Source organism: Heloderma suspectum, chromosome 1 (assembly GCF_057233095.1).
Source record: "Heloderma suspectum isolate Gila_16-S chromosome 1, 16-S_ref, whole genome shotgun sequence".
Lineage (NCBI taxonomy): Eukaryota > Metazoa > Chordata > Lepidosauria > Squamata > Helodermatidae > Heloderma > Heloderma suspectum.
Window position 1 is genome coordinate 48,436,455 of NC_139458.1, and position 20,709 is coordinate 48,457,163.

The 20,709-nt window shown below is 46.6% G+C and overlaps 1 protein-coding gene across 1 annotated transcript in view; it reads right to left on the reverse strand.

The window, feature by feature from the left end:
• Positions 1–2,799: 2,799 nt before the first annotated feature.
• ESRRB (estrogen related receptor beta) overlaps positions 2,800–20,709 on the reverse strand; it is a 169,109-nt gene continuing 151,199 nt past the window's right edge. The window contains exons 5-8 of the mRNA XM_084827055.1: positions 19,019–19,129; positions 16,938–17,099; positions 8,770–9,039; positions 2,800–3,044 (exon numbers count right to left, since the gene is read on the reverse strand). Coding sequence (XP_084683181.1) covers positions 2,800–3,044; positions 8,770–9,039; positions 16,938–17,099; positions 19,019–19,129 — 788 coding nt within the window. The remainder of the gene's footprint in view (positions 3,045–8,769; positions 9,040–16,937; positions 17,100–19,018; positions 19,130–20,709) is intronic.

Genomic DNA, 20,709 nt, shown 5'->3' on the forward strand with positions numbered 1-20,709 from the left:
AGGTCTTTCCCAGGCCATTAGCAGAGAATTCCCAGAGCTTTGCTTTGCAAATAAAGAGATGTAGGAACATAGGAAGTTGCCTTATACCAAATCAGACCGTTCATTCTCCTAGCCCGGTATTATGTTCTTTGGCAATTGGCGCTCAGGCAGCGGTCACTCACATCACCTTCTATCCAATCCTTTCAAACATGAGATGCCAAGGAATATGCCAGGGACCTTCCGCACACAAAGCATGTGCTCTGAGCTGTGGTTTCTCCCCTACATGTGACTGCTGTCTTGGAGAACATCAAGGGTGGCTCCTGGTAGGGCAAGGAAGGGAGTTCTGGCAGGAAGGCTACTCTGTCAGTGACCGAGTTCGGATGACATGCTGCAGCTTGTCATATGCAATTCCTGCTTGGGGTTGTTGTGTTGTGCGAACCTAGCTGGTGTGGGTTATGCAAGCGTTAAACAACCCTCACAGAACCCTAAAACAGACCATGGGTTATGTGAGGCTTGCCAGGAGACTATTAAATTATCTGCTCTGTAAGTGTAGTTTGGTCTGCAACCAGCTGACAATGGCACGCATCCACACACTGCTACAAAGTTGGTTTTCATCTCTCCCATCAGAGCCACAGAAGACCGTTTTACACAGTTGGGTGACTCTACCTTTACCCCCATCTTTCTCTCATCAAAAAAGAGTCCTTTGGGCTGGAGTCTGGAGGAACCAGCACAAGAAATTCGTTCAAAACAAAAAGGACAAGCCCTCTTTTCTCATTATCTTTGGGGATGAGAATGCACAGCACCTACCTGGCAAGTGGTTTTTGCCATCCATGCCTTTTATTGCTTTGGCTGGTTCTGTTTTTCACATTTCACTACTCCCTTCTAAAGTGATATTCACTTATCTGGTCATCTTGGTTCAATGCTGCCTCTCCTTAGTGGAATAAACTCCTTAACTCACTGTTGAATCCCAAAAGGACTGTAAAAACACACACGCACCACCTCACTGAAATGCCACAAATCAGTCAGTTGGGGCCAACTGCACTTCAAGATGGGGCCAACTTAAAGAAAAGTGATTATTCTTTAAACAGATGATCATCCGGGCCCAAGCTAACTTCAAAGCCAGTTTTTTAAATGACCTTAAAACCCTACCTCCTCCCCAATCCTTCAGAGGTGAGGGAAATGCACCCCCCATTCTCAGAGACACTCTCTTACTTTTCACTTCACATGCTTCAAGCCCTGCATTCAAAACAGGCCCTGGCTCAAATTTAAGGCCTGCTGCTGCCCTTCCCCTAAACCAGGGTGGGAAATTTGTGGCCCTCGGTCTAATTTCATAAGCTCTCTGCAAGTGATCAGCTCAGACATCCGGCAAGAGTGATCTGTTCCTCCCCTGGCAACCTACTGAAGGTGAAGGAAGAGGGAGGATGAGAGACAGAGAGAAAGAGAGAGAGAGAGAGAAGGGGCAGAAAACGAGAGAGAAAAAGGGTGGCCCCTCCACCAGTGGCTTCAGCCACACCCACCATCAGGATGTGGCCCCTGATAGGTTACCCCGAGGGAATATGGCCCTTGAAAGAAAGAAGGTTCTCCACCCCTGTCCTAAGCCACTGACCTGGGCTGGACTCAAACAACTGGCCTAGATGAGAGAGCTGCAGAGGAAAAAGGAAGTATTCAGGAAGCAAGGACTGAATAGCTCCCCTGAAGATGTTTGGTTCTCTTAATATGGCATGCGCCCAGAAGCCTTTCTTAGGTTATTTGTTTCCCCACCACCCCTTGTGGAACATATATCCAATAACAGGATTTAGATCAAGACATCCATCGGTTGAGAGCCTGGGAAATGCCCTAGTTTGGGATATGTTTTTACTTCAGCCTGCGCACTGTGGAGAGATTCTGGAGGCCTTGGACTTGTGCCAAGTGGGAAAGGAAGAAAGGAGGTAGAGGGGTTGTAAATAGCACCACATACAGGGGGAGGATGGGATGATTGAGTGAATACAGCCTTGGAACAAAAGGGTGTCAGGCTCCTTCTCTCTGCATGCTCTGAACCAATGAGACCTTCCTCTCTCAAGGACAGCCCCTATAGCAACCACCACTGGGAATGTTATGATTGCACTCGGGGGTACGGGGGGCGGGGGAGGGAGCCAGGTGCAAAGACACTGTTCAGAGTCACAGAATATCTTACACGGTCGGGCCTGTCTTTCCCAATAAGAAGCAGGGCCTCTATGTACATATTTTATGAGTAGCTTGAGCATAAGAGGAGGCTATTTTGGACTGGAGAGGTTCCACGATGCTCCTCTCCAAAGAAGCAACTGTCAACACGGGCCTGTGCTTTGCAAAAAGGTGTCACGCTGCAGACCCACTGATGCCCACATTTTCATTCATCTCCTCTCACACCACCATGCTCTGAATTTTATAAATGCTTAATTTTCCCACCACTCCCTGCCTCAAGTCCCCGCATCCCTTCTCTAGAAGGTGGAAAGAGACAGGCATCGACTGCCCTGGATAGTGCAAAGAGCATCGCTGCTCAGGGGGTCCACATTTCCCTGGGCTCCCTCTGCAAGTGCAACAGCTTCTTCTAGAATCTCCCAGAAAGAAAGAAGAAAAACAAAACAAAATAAAGAGTGCTGTTGATTAAAAGAGTTTCCCTTCTGTACACAATAATCTTCAGACGGACGTCCAGGCTGGCGGGCTGCCAGATGGACGTTAAATAATTCTTCCATAATAAATGATTGGAGAGAAAAGCCAGCTGCCCCCTCTGTTTGGTTTGCTCCACGGCTGCATCTCTGTGTCCAGTTTGCTTCCTGGGCTCTGTGGGTGGCGCTGGGCCTGTCAGACCTTGGCCTCGAGCATTTCTAGGAAGAGTTTGTGCATGGGGACCTTGCCCTGCAGTTTGATGCTGTAAAAGTGCTGCACAGCCTTGGCAGCTGTTTGCCGCAGGAGGGGCAGGGTCAGCAGCAGCTTCCCAGCACGCCGTGGCTCCTCGTGACGTTGACTCAGCTCGTAGTCCTGAAGGGCTTCATGGAGAAGGTCTTGGAGTTTCTGCACAGCCTCCATGTCCTCTATGTGCATTGAGTCTGTAAAGAGAAAAGCAAAAACAGTGAGAGGACAAAGCTGTCTAAACAGGCAGGGAAAGTATTTAACCTCAGAATAGCCTTCCCCAACTTAGCGCCCTCCAGATGTTTTGGCCTACAATTCCCATCAGCCTCAACCAGTATAGCTAATGGTCAGGGAATGAGAATCAATAAAGCTGTCCTCTATTTTTGGCATTGAATTTGGTTTAGGATATTATGGGGTTAAATATTTGTGTGTGTGTGCAGGTCAGTTTCAGCCAACTAGGTTTCTATTTCCTGAGTTAAAACTTTTCTCTCTGTGTTGAACTTTATAATTTCCTGCTTCCTGAGCAAACTTCCTGACGTTTATATTCTAACTAAACTTCTAACCTCTAAATTATGAAACTTTTTTGAGAGTTCTGTTGCTTCTCAATCCCTGACCATTGGTTATACTGATGGAGGCTGATGGGAGTTGTAGGTCAAAACATCTGGAGCGGTGGCACCCCATTTATGGAATCCCCCCCACAGAGGCTTACCTGGCACCCACACTGTAATGTTTTCCCCACAGGCAAAGACATCGCTTTTCTCTCAGACATTTTAGATTCTTGATCCTACAGTTTAGATTTGCCTGTAGAGTGCCGGAATGGCTGCTTTTATATATTTTATATTTCCTGTGCTGATTATTATTACCTTTCTTTTATCATGCAATCTACCCAGGTAACGTTTTGTTACTCAGTGGACTAAAAATATAATAAATGAATAATAGTAACAATAATGTGGGCCACACAAGTTTCATGCCTTGGCAACTGCATGAAACACATGGCCTGCATATTACCAACCAACTCCTAATACCAATCATTAGCCTATACTCATGCATTTGTGTTCTTAAAAATCTCAGGCTTGGTCAGTGTGTGTATGTGTGTATGACAGGAGGAGACAGAGGAAGGGAAGGAGCGAGGACAGCATTGTAATTAGGGATATGTGAATCAGCAAAACTCAAGCTCACTGAAGTTCTCTGAATTTTTGTGAACTCTGAAAACTTCTCCGAATTTTTGTGAACCGCCCAGAGAGCTTCAGCTATTGGGCGGTATAGAAATGAAATAAATAAAATCTCAGAGCTCGTTCTGACTCGAGTTTGTATCAGATTGTGAGCTTTGTTTTTTTTCTTTTCGCATGAAATCCATGCACATTTTCGTGTGCATTTTTCCAACTGTACACGTCACTTGTGCGCATCTTTGAAATGTTCGCATTCTTCCACCATTGATCAAAGCATGCTTGTATGCATTTTTCAAAAGTACACATTTTTTCATGCACATTTTTCAAATGTATGCATTCTGTCAAACACTTGGGGGGGGGGGTCCGTCAGTCACATTACAAACTCGGAAACGTATGGACTTTGACTGCAGATTGCATCTGAGTCCGTGTTCAGTCCAGAAGGTGCAAACTGGGTAAATCCTGATGAAAAATGGACTGAAATGAATTTCTCATACATTCCTAACATAGGACATATAATGAGCACCCTATACTGCATGTTCTACACAATGTATAATTTCTACACAATGTATAATGTATGCTTATAAGCATCTGCACAGTCCAAAAGGACTAGCAAAAGTAGGCTCCTTTCAACTGCCCTCTCATCAAGACCCTGTTCCTTGCTCCCTCAAGTGCACAGGGAGACCTAAATTTGACAACTGACCATAAAAAATAAACCAGCATTGTGGGATTAATTTTCCTGCAATCCATTATTGAACGGGTATCAGTAGTACCGATAAACTGTTAATTACAAAATCAATTACTATGATTCTTTTCCAGCTGCCAAGAGCATTGGGAGGGGTAGGGGGAAACTACCAAGGTTTGTCCTGGAGGCTACGAATTATATGAAGTAGGAGGATTTCCTCCACAACTGAGTCCTGCATCTTTCACAAAGGCAGCATGGTCAGGGACTAAAGGAAGAAAAGGTTCCAGTTAAAGGTTGCAGGTCACTCCCTTTCTCAATAAAGCATCAGGACTTCTTCCTCCTGCACAAAACAGGACAAATGACTCTCTCTATTAACCCAAGAATCTAAGCACCATGGAAACAAGTGGAAGCTAAGCTCATTTTTCTAGATCTTTGGTGTCTGGGGGACCGTTCCACCACCCAGCAGGATGTTGGACTCCATGTTTTGGGGGTTCCTTCCAAATCTACGATACTGTGATTCTAAGCAGGCTCTTAGAATCATTTGCCAGACCAACTGGGCAACGTGGTGGGTTTCAACGTGGTGGGTTACGTCAATGTTTACATAGACTACGGCGAAAATAAGGGCAACGCTATTTGCGTTGCCCTTATTTTTGCCGTAGTCTACGTAAACATTGACGTAGACTACAGCAACTAAATAAGGAATGCGAATGGCGGCTCCCTATGGGGGCCGCCATTCGCGTACGCGCTTTTTTTTTTTTTTTAAGTCACCCGTGATAGGCTACGTGACGATTCACGTAGCCTATCACGGCTGACTTTCCAGATCTAGCCGTGATAGGCGACGTGAATCGTCACGTAGCCTATCAGGGGACTTTTTTTTTTTTTTTTTTTACTTTCGTGTTCGCGGCCGGGCGAGGCGGGAAGCCTCCTCCCCGGCCTGAATTTCGGCCGGGCGAGGCGGGAAGCCTCCCCCCCCGGCCTGAATTTCGGCCGGGCAAGGCGGGAAGCCTCCCCCCCCCGGCCTGAACTTCGCGGGGGGAGCAGCGAAGCGCTCCCCCCCACCGCGAAAAAGCTGCGAGAAAAGGTAAGCGACTTTTGTTCACCCCTAGTTCAGGTTGACTGGTCTTTAGAAATGCAGCCCATACAATTAGGGATCTTAGAGAATTCCGCCATGGATCCCAGGGAAGCCGAATTCCATTGAATTCGGCCCCCCGGAATCCATGGCCAAACGGAGCAACCCGCCCCACCACCCCGCGAAAGCCCCGCAAAACGGAGCTTACCTGGCTGCGGCCGCGGCAGCAGCACCGGCAGCTCCAGCTGCTGCCGGGCTGTGGCCGCAAATGGCAGCCACTACGCCGGCCGCCATTTGCGTCCCTGGCAAGCCGTGATAGGCTACATAAGTATCTACGTAGCCTATCACGGCTCAGAGCAGGGATGGAAATGGCGCAGCAGCCACCATTTGTGTCCTCGCTTTTGCTGTGATAGGCTACGTAAATATTTACGTAGCCTATCACGGCAAAAGCGGAGGCGCAAATGGCAGCTGCTACAGCATTTGTGTCCCTTCACTGAGCCGTGATAGGCTACGTAGATATTTATGTAGCCTATCATGGCTCAGCGAAGGGACACAAATGGCGGCCGCTACACCGGCTGCCATTTGCGTCCACAGACCTGCTGTGTGGATGCACCCGGCCAGCGGCTCTGCAGAGTAGCTGCGGAGCGGAGCTGGCCGGGGTAGAATTTTGGGGGGAGGTACGGAGCGCCTCCCCCCCACCGTGAATGTCACCCTTCGAAAAGGTAGGTGACTTTCATACATCCCTATATGCAATGCCACATGCGAAAGATTCATTAAACTAATTAATCCAATTGTTTATGTGCCACACTAATCCACTGGATTAAATATGGGATGGGGGAATGGGAGGCCTAGGTTAAATCCATGATAATAATGTTAAAATTATACACACACACACACACACACACACACACACACACACACAAATAGACCATTCTGAAAAATCTTCTATTCAATCATAAAGTTACTGAATGGTCTTAAGGTACATGTTTATATGGGGTTGGATCCAGATCCTTAAGTCTACGAGTGGAAAGGCACCACTTGTGGAACGGGACTTCCACATCCTCTCTTCCCCCTGCAACCCCCCCATGCACCCTCAAAAACTGTTCTAGAGGGTCATGGAACTTTCCGGAATTTGGTCCTGAGTTCCAGCCCTAGCTGCACCACTGATTTCAATTTGTCTTTCATAGCCTAACACTAGGGCTATGCAGGGACCCATCGATCTGACTCAGAAGCTGCTTCGTGGCTTCGGAGGTCAGCCCAATTTGATTGATTGATTGCACTTATATCCTGCCTTTTTTCCTCTTGTAAGGAACCCAAGGCGGCTTACATTATCCTCCTCCTCTCCATTTTATCCTCACAACAACAACCCTGTGAGGTGGGTTGGGCTGAGAGTGTGTGACTGGCCCAAAGTCACCCAGTGAGCTTCCATGGCCGAGTGGGGACTAGAACCCGGATCTCCCAGCTCCTAGACCAACACTTTTGCCACTACACCACACTTTTGCCACTACACCACACTACACCGACCCAATTTGGGTCGGGCTGATTCGCGCCGCCCGACCTGACTCAGTCCCAAACCAGAAGCAGGATTCGGATGGCCGAGCCCTGCTTCGTGTGTCCCCCGACGCCCCTGTGCAAACCTCCGGCTCTTTACCTTGTCGCCACCGCCTCCTCTTCCTCCACTGCTGCATTCTCCTCCTCCTGTGCCGCCTCTTCCACTGCTGCCCTTTCCTCCGCTGCTGCCACCTCCACTGCTGCCTTCTCCTCACCGCCGCCGCCACCTTCTCCTCCTCCACTGTCATTGCCAGCAGCGGGGGCTCCTGAGGCCTGGGTGCACGCTGGTCTTATTGCAGGGAGTCGCCATTTTTAAAATGGCAACTTCAAGGAACTTCCAGGAAGTTTCCATTTCAAAAATGACGTCTTCCTGCAATAAGAGCTGGCATACGCCCAGGCCTCAGGAGCCGGTGGCAGCAAGGATGGTGGAGGAGGAGGGGGAGAAGAAGGCAGCGGTGGCGGAGGAGAAGGTGGAGGCGGCAGCAGAGCCAGCTGTGGCAGTGACAGCAATGACGGCAGTGGCGACAGAGGTGGTGGTGGAGGCAGCGGCAACAGAGGGGGCGGTGGCGGAGGTGACGGTGGTGGAGGTGGGCAGGTCAGGTAAGGACCTGGAGGCACCGGCGTGGCTGGGTCGGGGGTGCCGAAGCTCCGAAGCGCACCAGGCGCTTCGGAGAGCGCCCGACCCACTCCGGGTCACTTTGCGCCTCCTCTCCTTCACCTCAGAAGGGGCTCAAAGTAGGGATGTACAGATCCCCTTACCTGGGGTCCGTGGAGGGGTCTGCAGGCGGGGGGAGGCGATCCAGTCCTCCCCCTGGAATCCTCTGTGGCCAGCTCCGCTCCGCGGGGAGTCCATGGAGCCGCCGGCCAGCTCCAGCCGCTGCCGGACTTCTGGCCACAGCAGGTCTGCGGACGCAAATGGCGTCCAGCGTAGGGGACGCCATTTGCATCCCTGCTCTTTGCCGTGATAGGCTACATAAATATTTACATAGCCAATCACGGCCAACAGCAAGGATGCAAATGGCGTCCCCTACGCCGGACACCATTTTGTTCCGCAGCCTGGCAGTGGATGGCTGCGGAACGAAGACAGCGACCGCACCAGCCGCCGCCAGGTAGGTTCCATCCCAGGGGGATTTTGGGGGGTGGCAGGGGAGTAGCCTGTTCCACCATGGACTCCAGGGGGCCGGACTCCAAAGAATCCGGCCTCATTTGAGTCCGTGGCGGATTTCTCTGCCATCTCTAGCTCAAAGAGACCCAAAGCAGCCGGCTTCGACTTAGGCTTTGGGCCTTGGGCCGAAGTGGTGCACAGCCCTACCTAACACTGCCTTGATCATTTTAAATAAGGCAATATATAAATGTTAATAATAAATAATAAATAAATGTGCATTCCATATAAATAAATGTGCATTCCTTGGTGACCAGACCCTTATGCCCATTCCAGACCATAATCTTACCTGAATTGGCAAGAGCCAGGGCCTTGAGTGTGACAAACTCTTCCTTCTCCACCTTCAGCTTCTTGTACCGGCGCACCAGCTGCAGGATGGCCAGGTAGAGCTCCAGTAGCCCCGTCAAGCGAGAGTGTTCCTCATCCATGATGTAATCTTCAGCATAGACCAATTTATCCTCATAGGGTAACGAGCGGTATACAATGCCCAGGATGAGGATCTCCATCCAGGCACTCTGCAATAGGCTCATCTGGTCCCCCAAGGAAAGGTTAGAGAAGCCTGGCAGGACAAGAGAACAGAAGGTCAACTCAGATACACCAATAGAACACACTGCATTGGCACTGCCAACCCCAAGCAAAGAAGCCTAGAAAAGTGGTAGGGGTCTGCAAACTCACCCAACTCTGGAAGCAACCACCTTCCCACGTGGAACTTCTTTGGCATAACACTAACCACAGAATCAAGCGCATTGCAGTTCACTCCCATTTTCATTTTCCACTCATTTTTTGGCTTGTTCAAATGGGAAAAGTGTGCATTTTGAACAGGAAAAGAGTGCATTTCTGTGCATATTCTTCAATACCACACACTTCCGCACCCATTGACTAAAGTGTGAAAATGCATTTTTGTTTTTTTAAAAAAATGTACATTTAAAAAACAACAAAGCATTTTTCGAACATGATTGCAAATTCAGGAACGTGCAAATATTTGTCGAGAAAAGCTCTCCTGCTTGCATTTGGGATTGTGAATGGGACATGTTCACATGCTTTGCAAGCAGAAACAAAAAGTTCATACGTTCCTACCTCAGTCATGACCTTAATTTTAAGAGCCAGCCACACCTGTTTTTCCCTCTGTAGCACTGACTCTTACGGATATGTTCAAGGGGCAGCCATTTGAAAGTAGGGATGGACAAGTCTGTCAGTTTCAATTTCTCACACATTCAATTTTTTAAAAAAACTCAGGTCCTTTCTGCCCCATTTATGAAGATATTTGTGAATTTCATTAAGTTCTTAGTGAAAAGAGAACCAAACGAAATTCTCACCCATCTGCACCGCCCCAGTTCAATATGTGCAGCTATTCCCAGCATGGAAAGGACCATGTTGTACTTGCCTGCCATGTAGCTCACTGCCACAAACCTGGTTGAATACACAGGGTTTCAAACCCAGACTTTTAAGAGCTACGTACTCAAAGCCTGGATGGACAAAACTGTGAGTTTGCTTTCTCTCACATTTGCATTTTTTTTTTTAAGCTCAAGTTCTTTCTGTACCATTTATGAAGAAATTTGCACATTTAGAAATGAAATTTGTGGATGAAATTCTCAGCCATGACTATTTGAAAGGCAGCTTCCATGGTAAGCCATTTCATAGTAGTTTGGGCCATTTTAACAACACCATTACAAAAAAGTGGGGCGGGGGGTGGGAGAGGAGTCTGTAACAGGATGGAAGATCACACAAACCCATGTGGAACCATTCCCACAAACTACTGTCTCTCATGCATTTGTGTTTCATACAGCCATGCACACACTTGATTGACAGAATGAACATAAGAATGTAAGAAGAGCTCTGCTGGATCAGGCCAGAGGCCCATCTAGTCCAGCATTCTGTTCTCACAGTGGCCAACCAGCTGCCCCACTGAGAAGTCCACAAGCAGGACATGAGTGCAACAGCACCCTCCTGCCCATATTTACCAGCAACTGATATTCAACAGCACACTGCCACTAATATGCTTTGCTTTGTGCCTGTAACAGTGTTTGTGAAAAATCATCTCAATCAAACCAGCAGTATTTCACTTCAGGAAATCAAACATTAAATCATAATGGAGTACAATCCAGTTGCATATATTGCTCTCACCAAGCAGAGCATCATTACTATAACCTTAAGACCAGAAGAAAAATGGTACGCACCCTGACATGAACACCAATGTGGGTACCAGACCAAACACTAAAAATGCATGAATGGGAACTGAACAGATCAGAACCAGTAACACATTGAACTGCTGACACTCACAGCAGAGAATGACTATCCTTGCAAACTAGCAAAGGTAATGCACATGCTCTCCACCTGCAAAATTGGGAAAAGGTCAAAAGGAAACTGGGAGAAGAACAATACACAGTCCACACTGGAAAAATAAATTCAGGCATTATAGCCAATGTGGGAGTGGAGGCAAGGAAAGGGAGTTTGTTCCACTGTGGAACCCAAGCAAGTGTGGGAAAAGGCCACTTCCTAGGGATGTATGAGAATTTCGTTTTTGCTCAGAAAACATGCAAGCATGCTTCGGTCGAAGCCCTGAACAGGAGTACAAGTATGTGTACACCGAAAATGTCTACAAATTGCAGGACATGTGCTCGTGTTCAATTTGTGCAACTTTCCCAGTTCTATTTTGTGCAAATTCCTACTTTGTACAACTTTCTACTGTAGACTGAATCAGCCCTGCTTCAGCCTATGGAGAAAATTTGCACAAATGTCACATTTGATGGCCTCTCGATTTGCGCAATTTTCCTGTTTGCGCAGAGCAAGCAGCAATCACAACCACACACAGGAATTGGGCATGAGAAGAGAGACGAGATGATGTTTGGAGAATCCTGGTGTTCGCAAACATTGCTTGTTCACCCATCCCTTCCACTTCCCATATTACAAATTTCATTCAAAAATCTTAATGGACCAAGGATTACACTAGTAATTCAGACACAAGTAAGGCACTAGAAACAGTCTGGCATATGGGTATCTGAGTCACAAACAGACACAGGTATAAATCTTTCCTATGGGACAATTTTACTGAATGCCTTACAATTTTCACTCTTGCAAGATGCACATTTCAGTTTCCACGCTTGGGGTACTCTTTCAAAAGGAGCAAGAATCACACAAGAGTCCTCATCTCAAAGAAACAGGAGACGTTGTCCTGGCTGGTGGGGGAGGGGGGAAGAGAGGGCAGAAACACTACTGGCGACTGTGGCCATGCCCACTATTCTCCTGGACCAACACAGCACATGCAAATATTAGGGGATCAATGTCTAGACAGAGAGCATGACTCGGCCTAGCTGAAAAGTGTGCCCGCTCCTGCTATAGAGGCTGGTTCGTTCTCACCCCTTGGTAGCAAGTGAGTTACATGCAAGATGGGACCTCTGGCCACGTGCAATAAGAGATCCTCCGCCTCTGCTTTTCTTCCTTTTGTGCAAGTGCTCCACAGCTGCCCCCACAGGTCCTTCTGCGCTCATTAACCTTTGACTCAGAGACGCACCAGTCCTGCCAGCTGTGACTGATGCTCAGCAGGACGCCTTTATTCCCAGAGCCCTCTGCGTGTGCAGCTGTATGCCTGCATCTGGGCCAAGGGAGCCAGTCTCTGCAAGGATCCTTTGATGTCTCTTGTTATCAACTTGGCAATTAACAAAAGAGCTGGTGATTGCTGTATTGACTGGTCGGGAGTTCTATTTTTCTATCTCAGCTATCTCAGCCCAAGGAAGTGAGGGCAGAGAGATGGGTTAGTGGTATTTATTTATCACTACACCATGTTTTGTGTTTGTGTTGCCAGAGGAGGTAAGGGGTGATAATGGCACAGCAGTCCTTGGACATCCAATTTCCCTTATCAGGCCACTGAATAGAAAAGAGGCCGCGGGCCACATTAATTAACAGATACCAATCAGCTGTCACATGTTATGTGTGCGTGTGTGAGGTCTGATGGGTAGGAAGGAGGGATCGATAAAGCATTGGGGAGGAGTGCCGGAAGAAATAAGGGAACAGCTGAAGAGGAGTCTGGGACACCAGGGAGATGAACTCCAAATCTGACCCTGGCCAGGCAAGTCTGCAGATGGAAAGAAGCGAGACTAGATATGGCCAGGCATAGTTACAAAACATGCAAAATGCTTACAGAGACGCATGTATTGGATAAATCTGCACAGAAAAACCTTTGAATTTTCATGTGAACTTTTCTTAAAGAATATTTCAAAGTCTGGGACAAAACAAACTTAAGACTGTAGAAATCCTCAAAGATTAACTGAACTTGACTGGAAAGATGAGAAACTAAGAGAAACAGAAATGGAAAGAGTTCTCCAGCCCTAATTGTATCTAGACCAAAATACATTCAAACGTAAGCTTCTCTTGGCAGTATCTCCAGCTGAGCCTCAAACATGCCCTCTGAAACCTGTGGTATTTGCACCTGTGGCTGTAGTAACCTCATATTCATTTTCAGACATTTGGCAGCAGGAGCTTTCAGAATTTAAAGGGAGTGGGGGGGGGGACTGAGAGAGAAAACACATAATTTGTGGCAAGTGGAGTTCATAATCTGTTAATTTATTATCATTTCTGTCATCCTGGAGGGCCATTAGCAGCTGTAATAAAGAGAGATGTAATTATAGGATCTGAGGCCACTCTAGACACAGCTGCTGTCACTCCACTGGCCATATTTCATCCTGTGCTGGGCTTTCATCTTCCCAGCAAGAAGAGCAGCAAAACAGACACCCTGGGAGAGCCCCTGTCGTCACCCCTCAGCAGAAGTCTCCTCTTCCTGCTGGGACACACTGGGAAGGCGGAAGCAATGCACAGGTGATTAATGCAGGGGGGGGGGGTGTAAAGCATGAAGGAATGGGAGTCCTATCCAGGCAGGAAGGACTACAACCTTGCTGGGGAGGATATTGGGGTAATAATATTTGCTGAACACTATGAAGACATCTTTTTCTCTACCCAATTGCAGGAGTGGCTTTAAGCTTAATTGGTCTTGTTTGCCGACACAACTGAGAGGGAATTTGGTTAAGACGCTGAACTGCAGACCGGAAGGTCGGCAGGACAGCAGTTCGAGACCCAAGTGCTGCGTGACGGAGTGAGCTCCTGTCTTCAGTCCCAGCTTCTGCCAACCTAGCAGTTGGAAAGCAAGACAATGCAAGTAGATAAATAGGTACCGCTTCAGTGGGAAAGGTAACAGCGTTCCATGCACCTCGGTGTTCAGTCATGCCGGCCACATGACCACGGAAGTGTCTTCGGACAGTGCTGGCTCTTCAGCTTAGAAATGGAGATGAGCACTGCACCCTAGAGTCGGACACGACTGGTTGGGGACACCTTTACCTTTTTAAGGACCTTGCAGACACGTTTACTCATCTGAGGCAAGTTTTGGAATTAATGCAAACCTGAAAGCTGTGATTTTTTTGGTGCGTGCATGCACACACCTGTGCGTACACACACATGCACGCGTGTGTGCGCACACACACATGGACTGCTTTGAATGTCTTAAATATATATTTGAAAATGCAAATGATATCTGGGCAAACAAATCTGGTGATTTCACTGTAACAAAGCAATGAATCTCCCCAACATTCAGGATCTTCTCAGGGCCTAAATACATTGTTACTCTTAGCCCAGTCTTCCCTTTCCTGTCATGCTCTCCGCTCACTCTGATCATTTGCTTTCTAGAGTTAAAACAGCATTTGATGTTATCCTTGCATATATAGCTCTATATAAAGAGGTGATCCACATTTTTGCATTAAAACAATCAAGTCAGTATCCAGACACTTAGGTTCTATTATGAGAATGACTTATACAATGCAGGTAATATTTGCATAAATGTACTCTACTTTCCTGATTTAAACTTAGAAATGGCAGTGGTGGAAAGTGATGGAGAAGAAGGGGTTCATGATAGATCGGTGAGGCTGTCATTGAGTAGATGCATGTCAACAAGATACATGTCAAAGGATATGGACTGAGGGCAGTATCCAACACGAGCAGTCCAACATCGCCAACCATGTGACATTAGTGGGAATGACCACTAGTGCGATGGGAACCTAGTGCTTCATAGCACAACCCTGGAAACTAGCTCCAACTAGTGTTTCCAGAATGGGACATGTCAACGGAACTCCTTTCTGTGAGCTCCACTAAGTTGCCCCATTCCAAAAGTGCTAGTTTGGGCTAGTTTCTGATTGTGCTATCAAGTGCTAGTTTTCATCTGCTTTAACAGTCATTCCCGCTAGCACAAGAGCAGCACTGGGTATTGCCCAATATCTGCTGCTCCTAGAGAAATCCATCTGTGGAGTGCAGCATCATCTCATGATCATCCAAGCATTCTCCAGTTCAACTCCAGTTCAACTCTACCCATTTCACTATGCTCACACATACATCTGCCAAAGTCCAAAGAAGCCATCTTTATTATTCTGTCCACATCATTATGTAGCAAGTGGATGGTGTGTGCAGGAGTTTTAGCATCAAATTCAGAAAGGAACACAGAATTTATGCTCCAATTAGTTAGGGAGACTGGGGCGGGGGTTCTCTTCAGCTGCTCAAGCACTTGTGCATGCAAGTAAATGGCGGTGGCCAACAGAGCCACTTTACCTCTGCTAGTTCTGTTGCGCTCGCAGGACCCAGCACTTGCGCAATGGGGCTTTGGCACTTCTAAAAACAACTCTGGAAACAAGCAGAAATGCTCATTTCAGATTGGACAGTCAGCAGATCTCCCTTCTGAGAGCCCCACTGACATGCCCCGTTCCAGAAATGAGTGTTTCCACTAGATGCCCCAAAGCCCCGCTGGGCAAGTGGTGAGTCCCATAAGCATATTGGATACTACCCAATATGCACAGCTTCCAAACAATGGAAAGCATTTCACAAAATGTCACCCTTTGCTTTACCAACTATAGGGCAGGAGGCAGTCAGACAGGCACTCTCCAGTGAAATGCAAGCACAGCCCACACTGTAACCACAAAAGCAATGCATGTACTACCTGGGGAAGGTTTCATATCTTCCTCCATCTTACATTTCCCAGCCACTTAATACATGTGGTATAAATACTGGCTACCATCTCCATATCACTGAGATCCTTTCAGGATGAGAATTTGTGAGGTCAGTGGGCCTATGTTTCCCATTTGTAGTGCACAATCCAGACACTTTTTGCCCAGGCAGAGCTCTTGTTGTGGAGATAACACATTTATTAAGTGGCTGGGAAAGTATGATATAGGAAGATATGAAACCTTCCGTAGGTCGTGTATTCATTGCTTTTGTGGTTACAGTGTGGACTGTGCTTGCACTTCACTAGAGAATTAATTAAGCCATTGTCTGCTGTAGCTTATTATCCTTCCTGTTAATTCTCTTCAGCTGTTGGGTTAGTGGAGCAATCCAGACTGAGTTCCCTTAATCTGCACCATAACACTGTTTATGCTGAATCAGGCCCTGGCAGATTGTGCAGCTAGTGAGTGGTGTAAACCCTGACACAACCGGCCTCCTTCAAGAAGGACACCCCTGGGATTAAGATTTGCTGAGAAGCAGTATCCAAAGACTGACCTCCTTCTCTGAGTACCTATCTGCTTGAGTTTTTCAGGTCAAAGCTAAAGCTCACAAGCATCTAAGGATACATTAATTTACACAAATAAATCAATAACTGCTCTGGAATTCAGTTTGAGAGCAAGGAGACTGCTGTAAACTTGCAGGAGTCCTCTCATAACCTCTGTTTTCTGTTGAACACTGGTTCTCCTTGAGGCCTCTTTGCATGCAAGAAGCAGACATATGTGAGCAAGCTCCGCTTTCATTTCCTGCTCCGTCTTGTAATGTATGAAAGAGGAACTCGCGTATTTTTCTATGGGGAAAATACACAAGTTCCCCTTTGCACATGTCAAAAGGAGCAATACAGAACGTTGTTGCCCATCCACCTGTTCATGCTTCTCATAATGTGCAACAAGAGGGTGGCCATGGGTCCTCTTTTACCAGAGGATGGTCCTCTATTTGAAGGGCTGCTCTGTCCAATTCCAGTTTAAAGATAAGGAAACCATAACAACTGTTGCCCACCCACAGTTGGCACCTGAACAGCAGACTGAACAGGAGGCACACAGGTAACCTGGTCACAGCCCATTTCACTAAGGTGAGATGTCCTGTATTTCTATTGAAATTATAATAACAGTTTCTAAATTTGCATCTTTACAGATAAATTAGCAGATGCAAACAAATTTGTGCTCTCTTTTGTCTTCTTTTTTAGTGATTTACAAGTGGCCACCCTACTCCTAGATTGCTCACTGGCCAAAGATCCCCACAGCATTTTTATTCCATTTGCAAAATGTGGGGATTGACATTTCAAGATCTGGGATATTTTTTAACACAGAAATTCAGATCCATTCATCAAGCAGTATCAATTTCATTACTGAAAATAATAAACCAGTGCCTACTGTGGCAAGTAACTACAGCCACCTTTTGCCATCCATCTTAGCTCCCCCTTCTTACCTGGGATGTGCTTTGCCCAGCCAATTATCACAACTAGCTCTCGGTCTGCCAAGTCGCAGAGTGTGGTCAGTGCTTTTATGTCGCTCTCCGGCATGGTAGGATCAGGCATAGCATAAATCTTCTCTGGCTCTGCCACCAGCAAGTGGGAGACAATCTTAGTCACTGCAAATTCCAAAGCCAAAGTTAGCACATACTTGTGATAAATCTGTGCAATTAAAAACATTACTTGAAACTTTGGGCAGTATCCAACTATGCCATTCTGCGATTGCCAATTAAGTTGCACTAGCATAAGGGCCGTTAGCGCAATGCTAAAAGTGGCAGCTTACGCAATGGGTTTTCCGGGGAATACTGTTGCACAACCAATGCTGTTGGCATTGCGCTAGATGTCCCTAATGCTAGTGCAACATACTTTGCATTAGCGGAATGACATCATTGGATACTGCCCTTCACTTCTGAAATAATACTTAGACTATTTTTGTATTTCTGCTTCCTTGAGTATCCTAGAAACAAAGGAAACTGCCTAATGCCAGGTCAAATTATTTGTTCATCTAGTTCAGTATTGTTTCCTCTGTCAGCAGTTCTCCAGCAGAGGTTTTTCCCATCGCCTACCTGATCCTTTTAAAATGGAGACCCCAGGGATTGAACCTGCAACCTACTGCATACAAAGCATGTGCTCTACCATTGAGCTATGATGTCTTCATGATCCTATCAGAGATATTTACATGTGTTCATTACTGATCCATCTCAGTAACCTGTGCAAGGATGTATGTTTCCTGTCTGAAAATGCTGCATATTGTAACTGATAATTGTTCTAACATGCATTTGGGGCCTAATTAGTATTGATAGGAAGCTTCACATCTGGGCATTTTCTGGATTAAGTAAATGGGGACTTTTTTAAAAAAAAGTGCAGGAAAAAATGGCTTGAGGCAGCAGCCATAAGGCAATGCAAATGAACTATGATTCATTCCTAATTTCTGCTTCAAAGATTTTTCAAACTATTGGTGTGAGTGATTGTAATGTGAAGTGGTCCTTAGTGCATTTGATCCCACTGCTATGCACATGGAGGAGGTAGCTCAGCCTGTTTCTCTGTCTATCCATGCAGGTGACCGCTGACACTGCAGGGCTAGCACAGACTGTACAGCCTACATGGCTTGGCCTCACTCCGAAAGAGGGTAATCCTGCTGGGAGAGGTGCTTTAAGGCAGCAAGGGTGCTCCTGACAATTACGTTGCACTAGCGTAAACACCCTCTAGTGCAATGCCAGCTGTGTTTCCTGGTATGACGGGAAAACCCATTGCCCAGCAGATGCTATTGCCGTTGCGTTAGAGGCCGCTTATGGTAGCGCAACATAGTTCACATTAGCGCTAGCGCCTAATAGGATACTGCACAATATTATCAAACCAACAATGCAAGAAGCTGCTGGGTGGACACGCTTATACTAGATCCACCAGCAATGAAGCAAGGCTTTCCAAAGGAGGGCCACTGCATTTTTTAGGTACACGCCTAAGGTGATTTAAGTGTAAAGTCTCAAAGCAACAACCACATGTATCATACAGGTACAGAGACCAGCAAATCTGACCGGGTGGCTGCAGTTCCCTGTTGAGTGCACACTCAGTGGCAAGCTCAGGTTGCCTCTGGATAATGTGCGAAATGCTCCTATGGTAGAATGTGTTTGCAGCATGTTATTACCCCCAACATCCAAAATACCTTAAGAGGGCTATCGCAAAGTGAGCAAGAGGGAGTGAAAAATGGGAGAACTGGCTCAGCAAGACAGTAGACCACCATCTCCGGGATGGAAGCTGATCTCGAGTAGATCATGGAAGCTGGGAAAGGCCAGATGCTCTCATATTTGTACTATTATCCTCTCTTTCAGAAAATTGTGATTGTGAGGAAGGAGGGTTGAAGCCTTCAGTCTCAGATGGCCCTGCTTAAGCCGTACTTCTCTACCCAGTGAGGACTGCTGAGAACTTGTTTCCTGAGGAGCACTCAAGGAGAGCAGCACAGTCTCCCCCGCAGGGCTACCTTGGAGAAAGGAAATGTATGAGTTTGGCCCACATAGCAGAGTGCGATGCCGGAACCTACATGGCTTTTTGGCCGGAGGCGGAATTTGTAAGCTCAGGTAAGTGCTGCTCTCTGAGTCCAGTCTTCTTTTATACTTTTGGCGGCCTCCACGAACTCGATCCAGACGCACTCCTGTGGGCAAAAGAGGAAGAAGATCCTAAGGATCTTGTACGAGATCCAGAAGCAAGTATGGTGGGACACACACACACACACACACAATGTTTTTGCTGCGTTGTATAACAAGGGTAGATTGAAACACTGATATTACATAGGAAGAATAGAAACAGGTAAGTATTTCTATTCCTAATAGTACAACTGTGTGAAAATATGACTAATGGATTCTAAGATTATGTAGATAACCTCGCACCCTCCAGATGTTTTGGACTTCAACTCCCATCATTTGCTACCCTGATGAAGGCTGATGGGATTTGTAGTCTAAAACGTCTGGAGGGCACTAGGTTGGGGAAGCCAGATGTAGCTCTTTCTCTCACATGTAGGTATATGTAAGGGCTGCAGTGCTTAGTCAATTGGTTAGAAAGAATAACTCATTTAAACCCTTTTGACCAACTGAGAATGTGCATTCCAATTAACTGGGCAGCATATATCTTGCTATAAATTATTAATTATTTTAAATTCAAGAACTGTGGGTAGCAGGCAGGATTAACTGAGCTAAGGTGCCCAAAGTGAACCAGTTTTTATGGCGACGTGTACATCAACACAAAATATCTCAAACTTCTCCAACCCAATGAATTAGGCACTCATTTGTACCTGAAGCTAGCCATTCAGTGTGAGAACACTGGTGAAGGTCATAGAGGCATGCAGACTCCCCCCTGCCCAAATATGTACACTACAGATGTATGAGAAATTTGTTTCATTTTTGACCAGAATTTACCCAATTCACACCTCCCAAACCTGAGTGAGGACTCAAGCATAATCCGCATTTGGACCTGAATGCAGACACCAAAAACGAGTTTGACAATATGCACGCATTTGAAAAATGTGCATAAAAAAATGCATTCTTTTTAAAATTGTGCACAAACATGCTTTAAAAATGGGAGAAGGATGTATACATTTCAAAAATGTGGACAATTGATGTGTGCATTTGGAAAAATACATGCAAATTTTCATTTGAAGAGAAAAAAATCACAATCTGATAAGTTCATAACACAAGTTGGAATGAGCTTTGAGGTGGGATTCTATGCACATTGTAGAGCCCACTTGCACACTAATACCTAAGGTACAACTGCTTGAGGCATGCATAGCCAGCAGGTACTCTGGTGTTGGGGGCTTAGCCAGCAGGCATGGCCCCACTTCACACCACATGTTCAGCGTGTGTGTGTATGTGTGTGTGTGTGTGTGTGGTGGGGAGATGTCTGCGCAGGGCTATGGTCAAGTGTCATGATCACTTGATCAACATGGCACACCCTTCCCAGGGCATACCGTGGTTAGTCAATCAAACTAGCCTACCTCCTGTTGCAAGTCCAGGATGCAGGCCCAAAGTGTGCAGTTACAGTTGATGTAGGTAGAGGCAAAGGATAAACAGCAGAGGGAGTCACAACAGTGGAGGCTGGTAGCTCCGATGTCAGTGGGGCGGTGAATCCACTCTGGGTTTCAGTCAGAACCAGTCAGAACTCTAAAGGAGCTATCCATGGCCGAGAAGCACATTGGATGCTCCTTTAGAGTTCTGGTTCTGACTGAAGCCAGAGCGGATT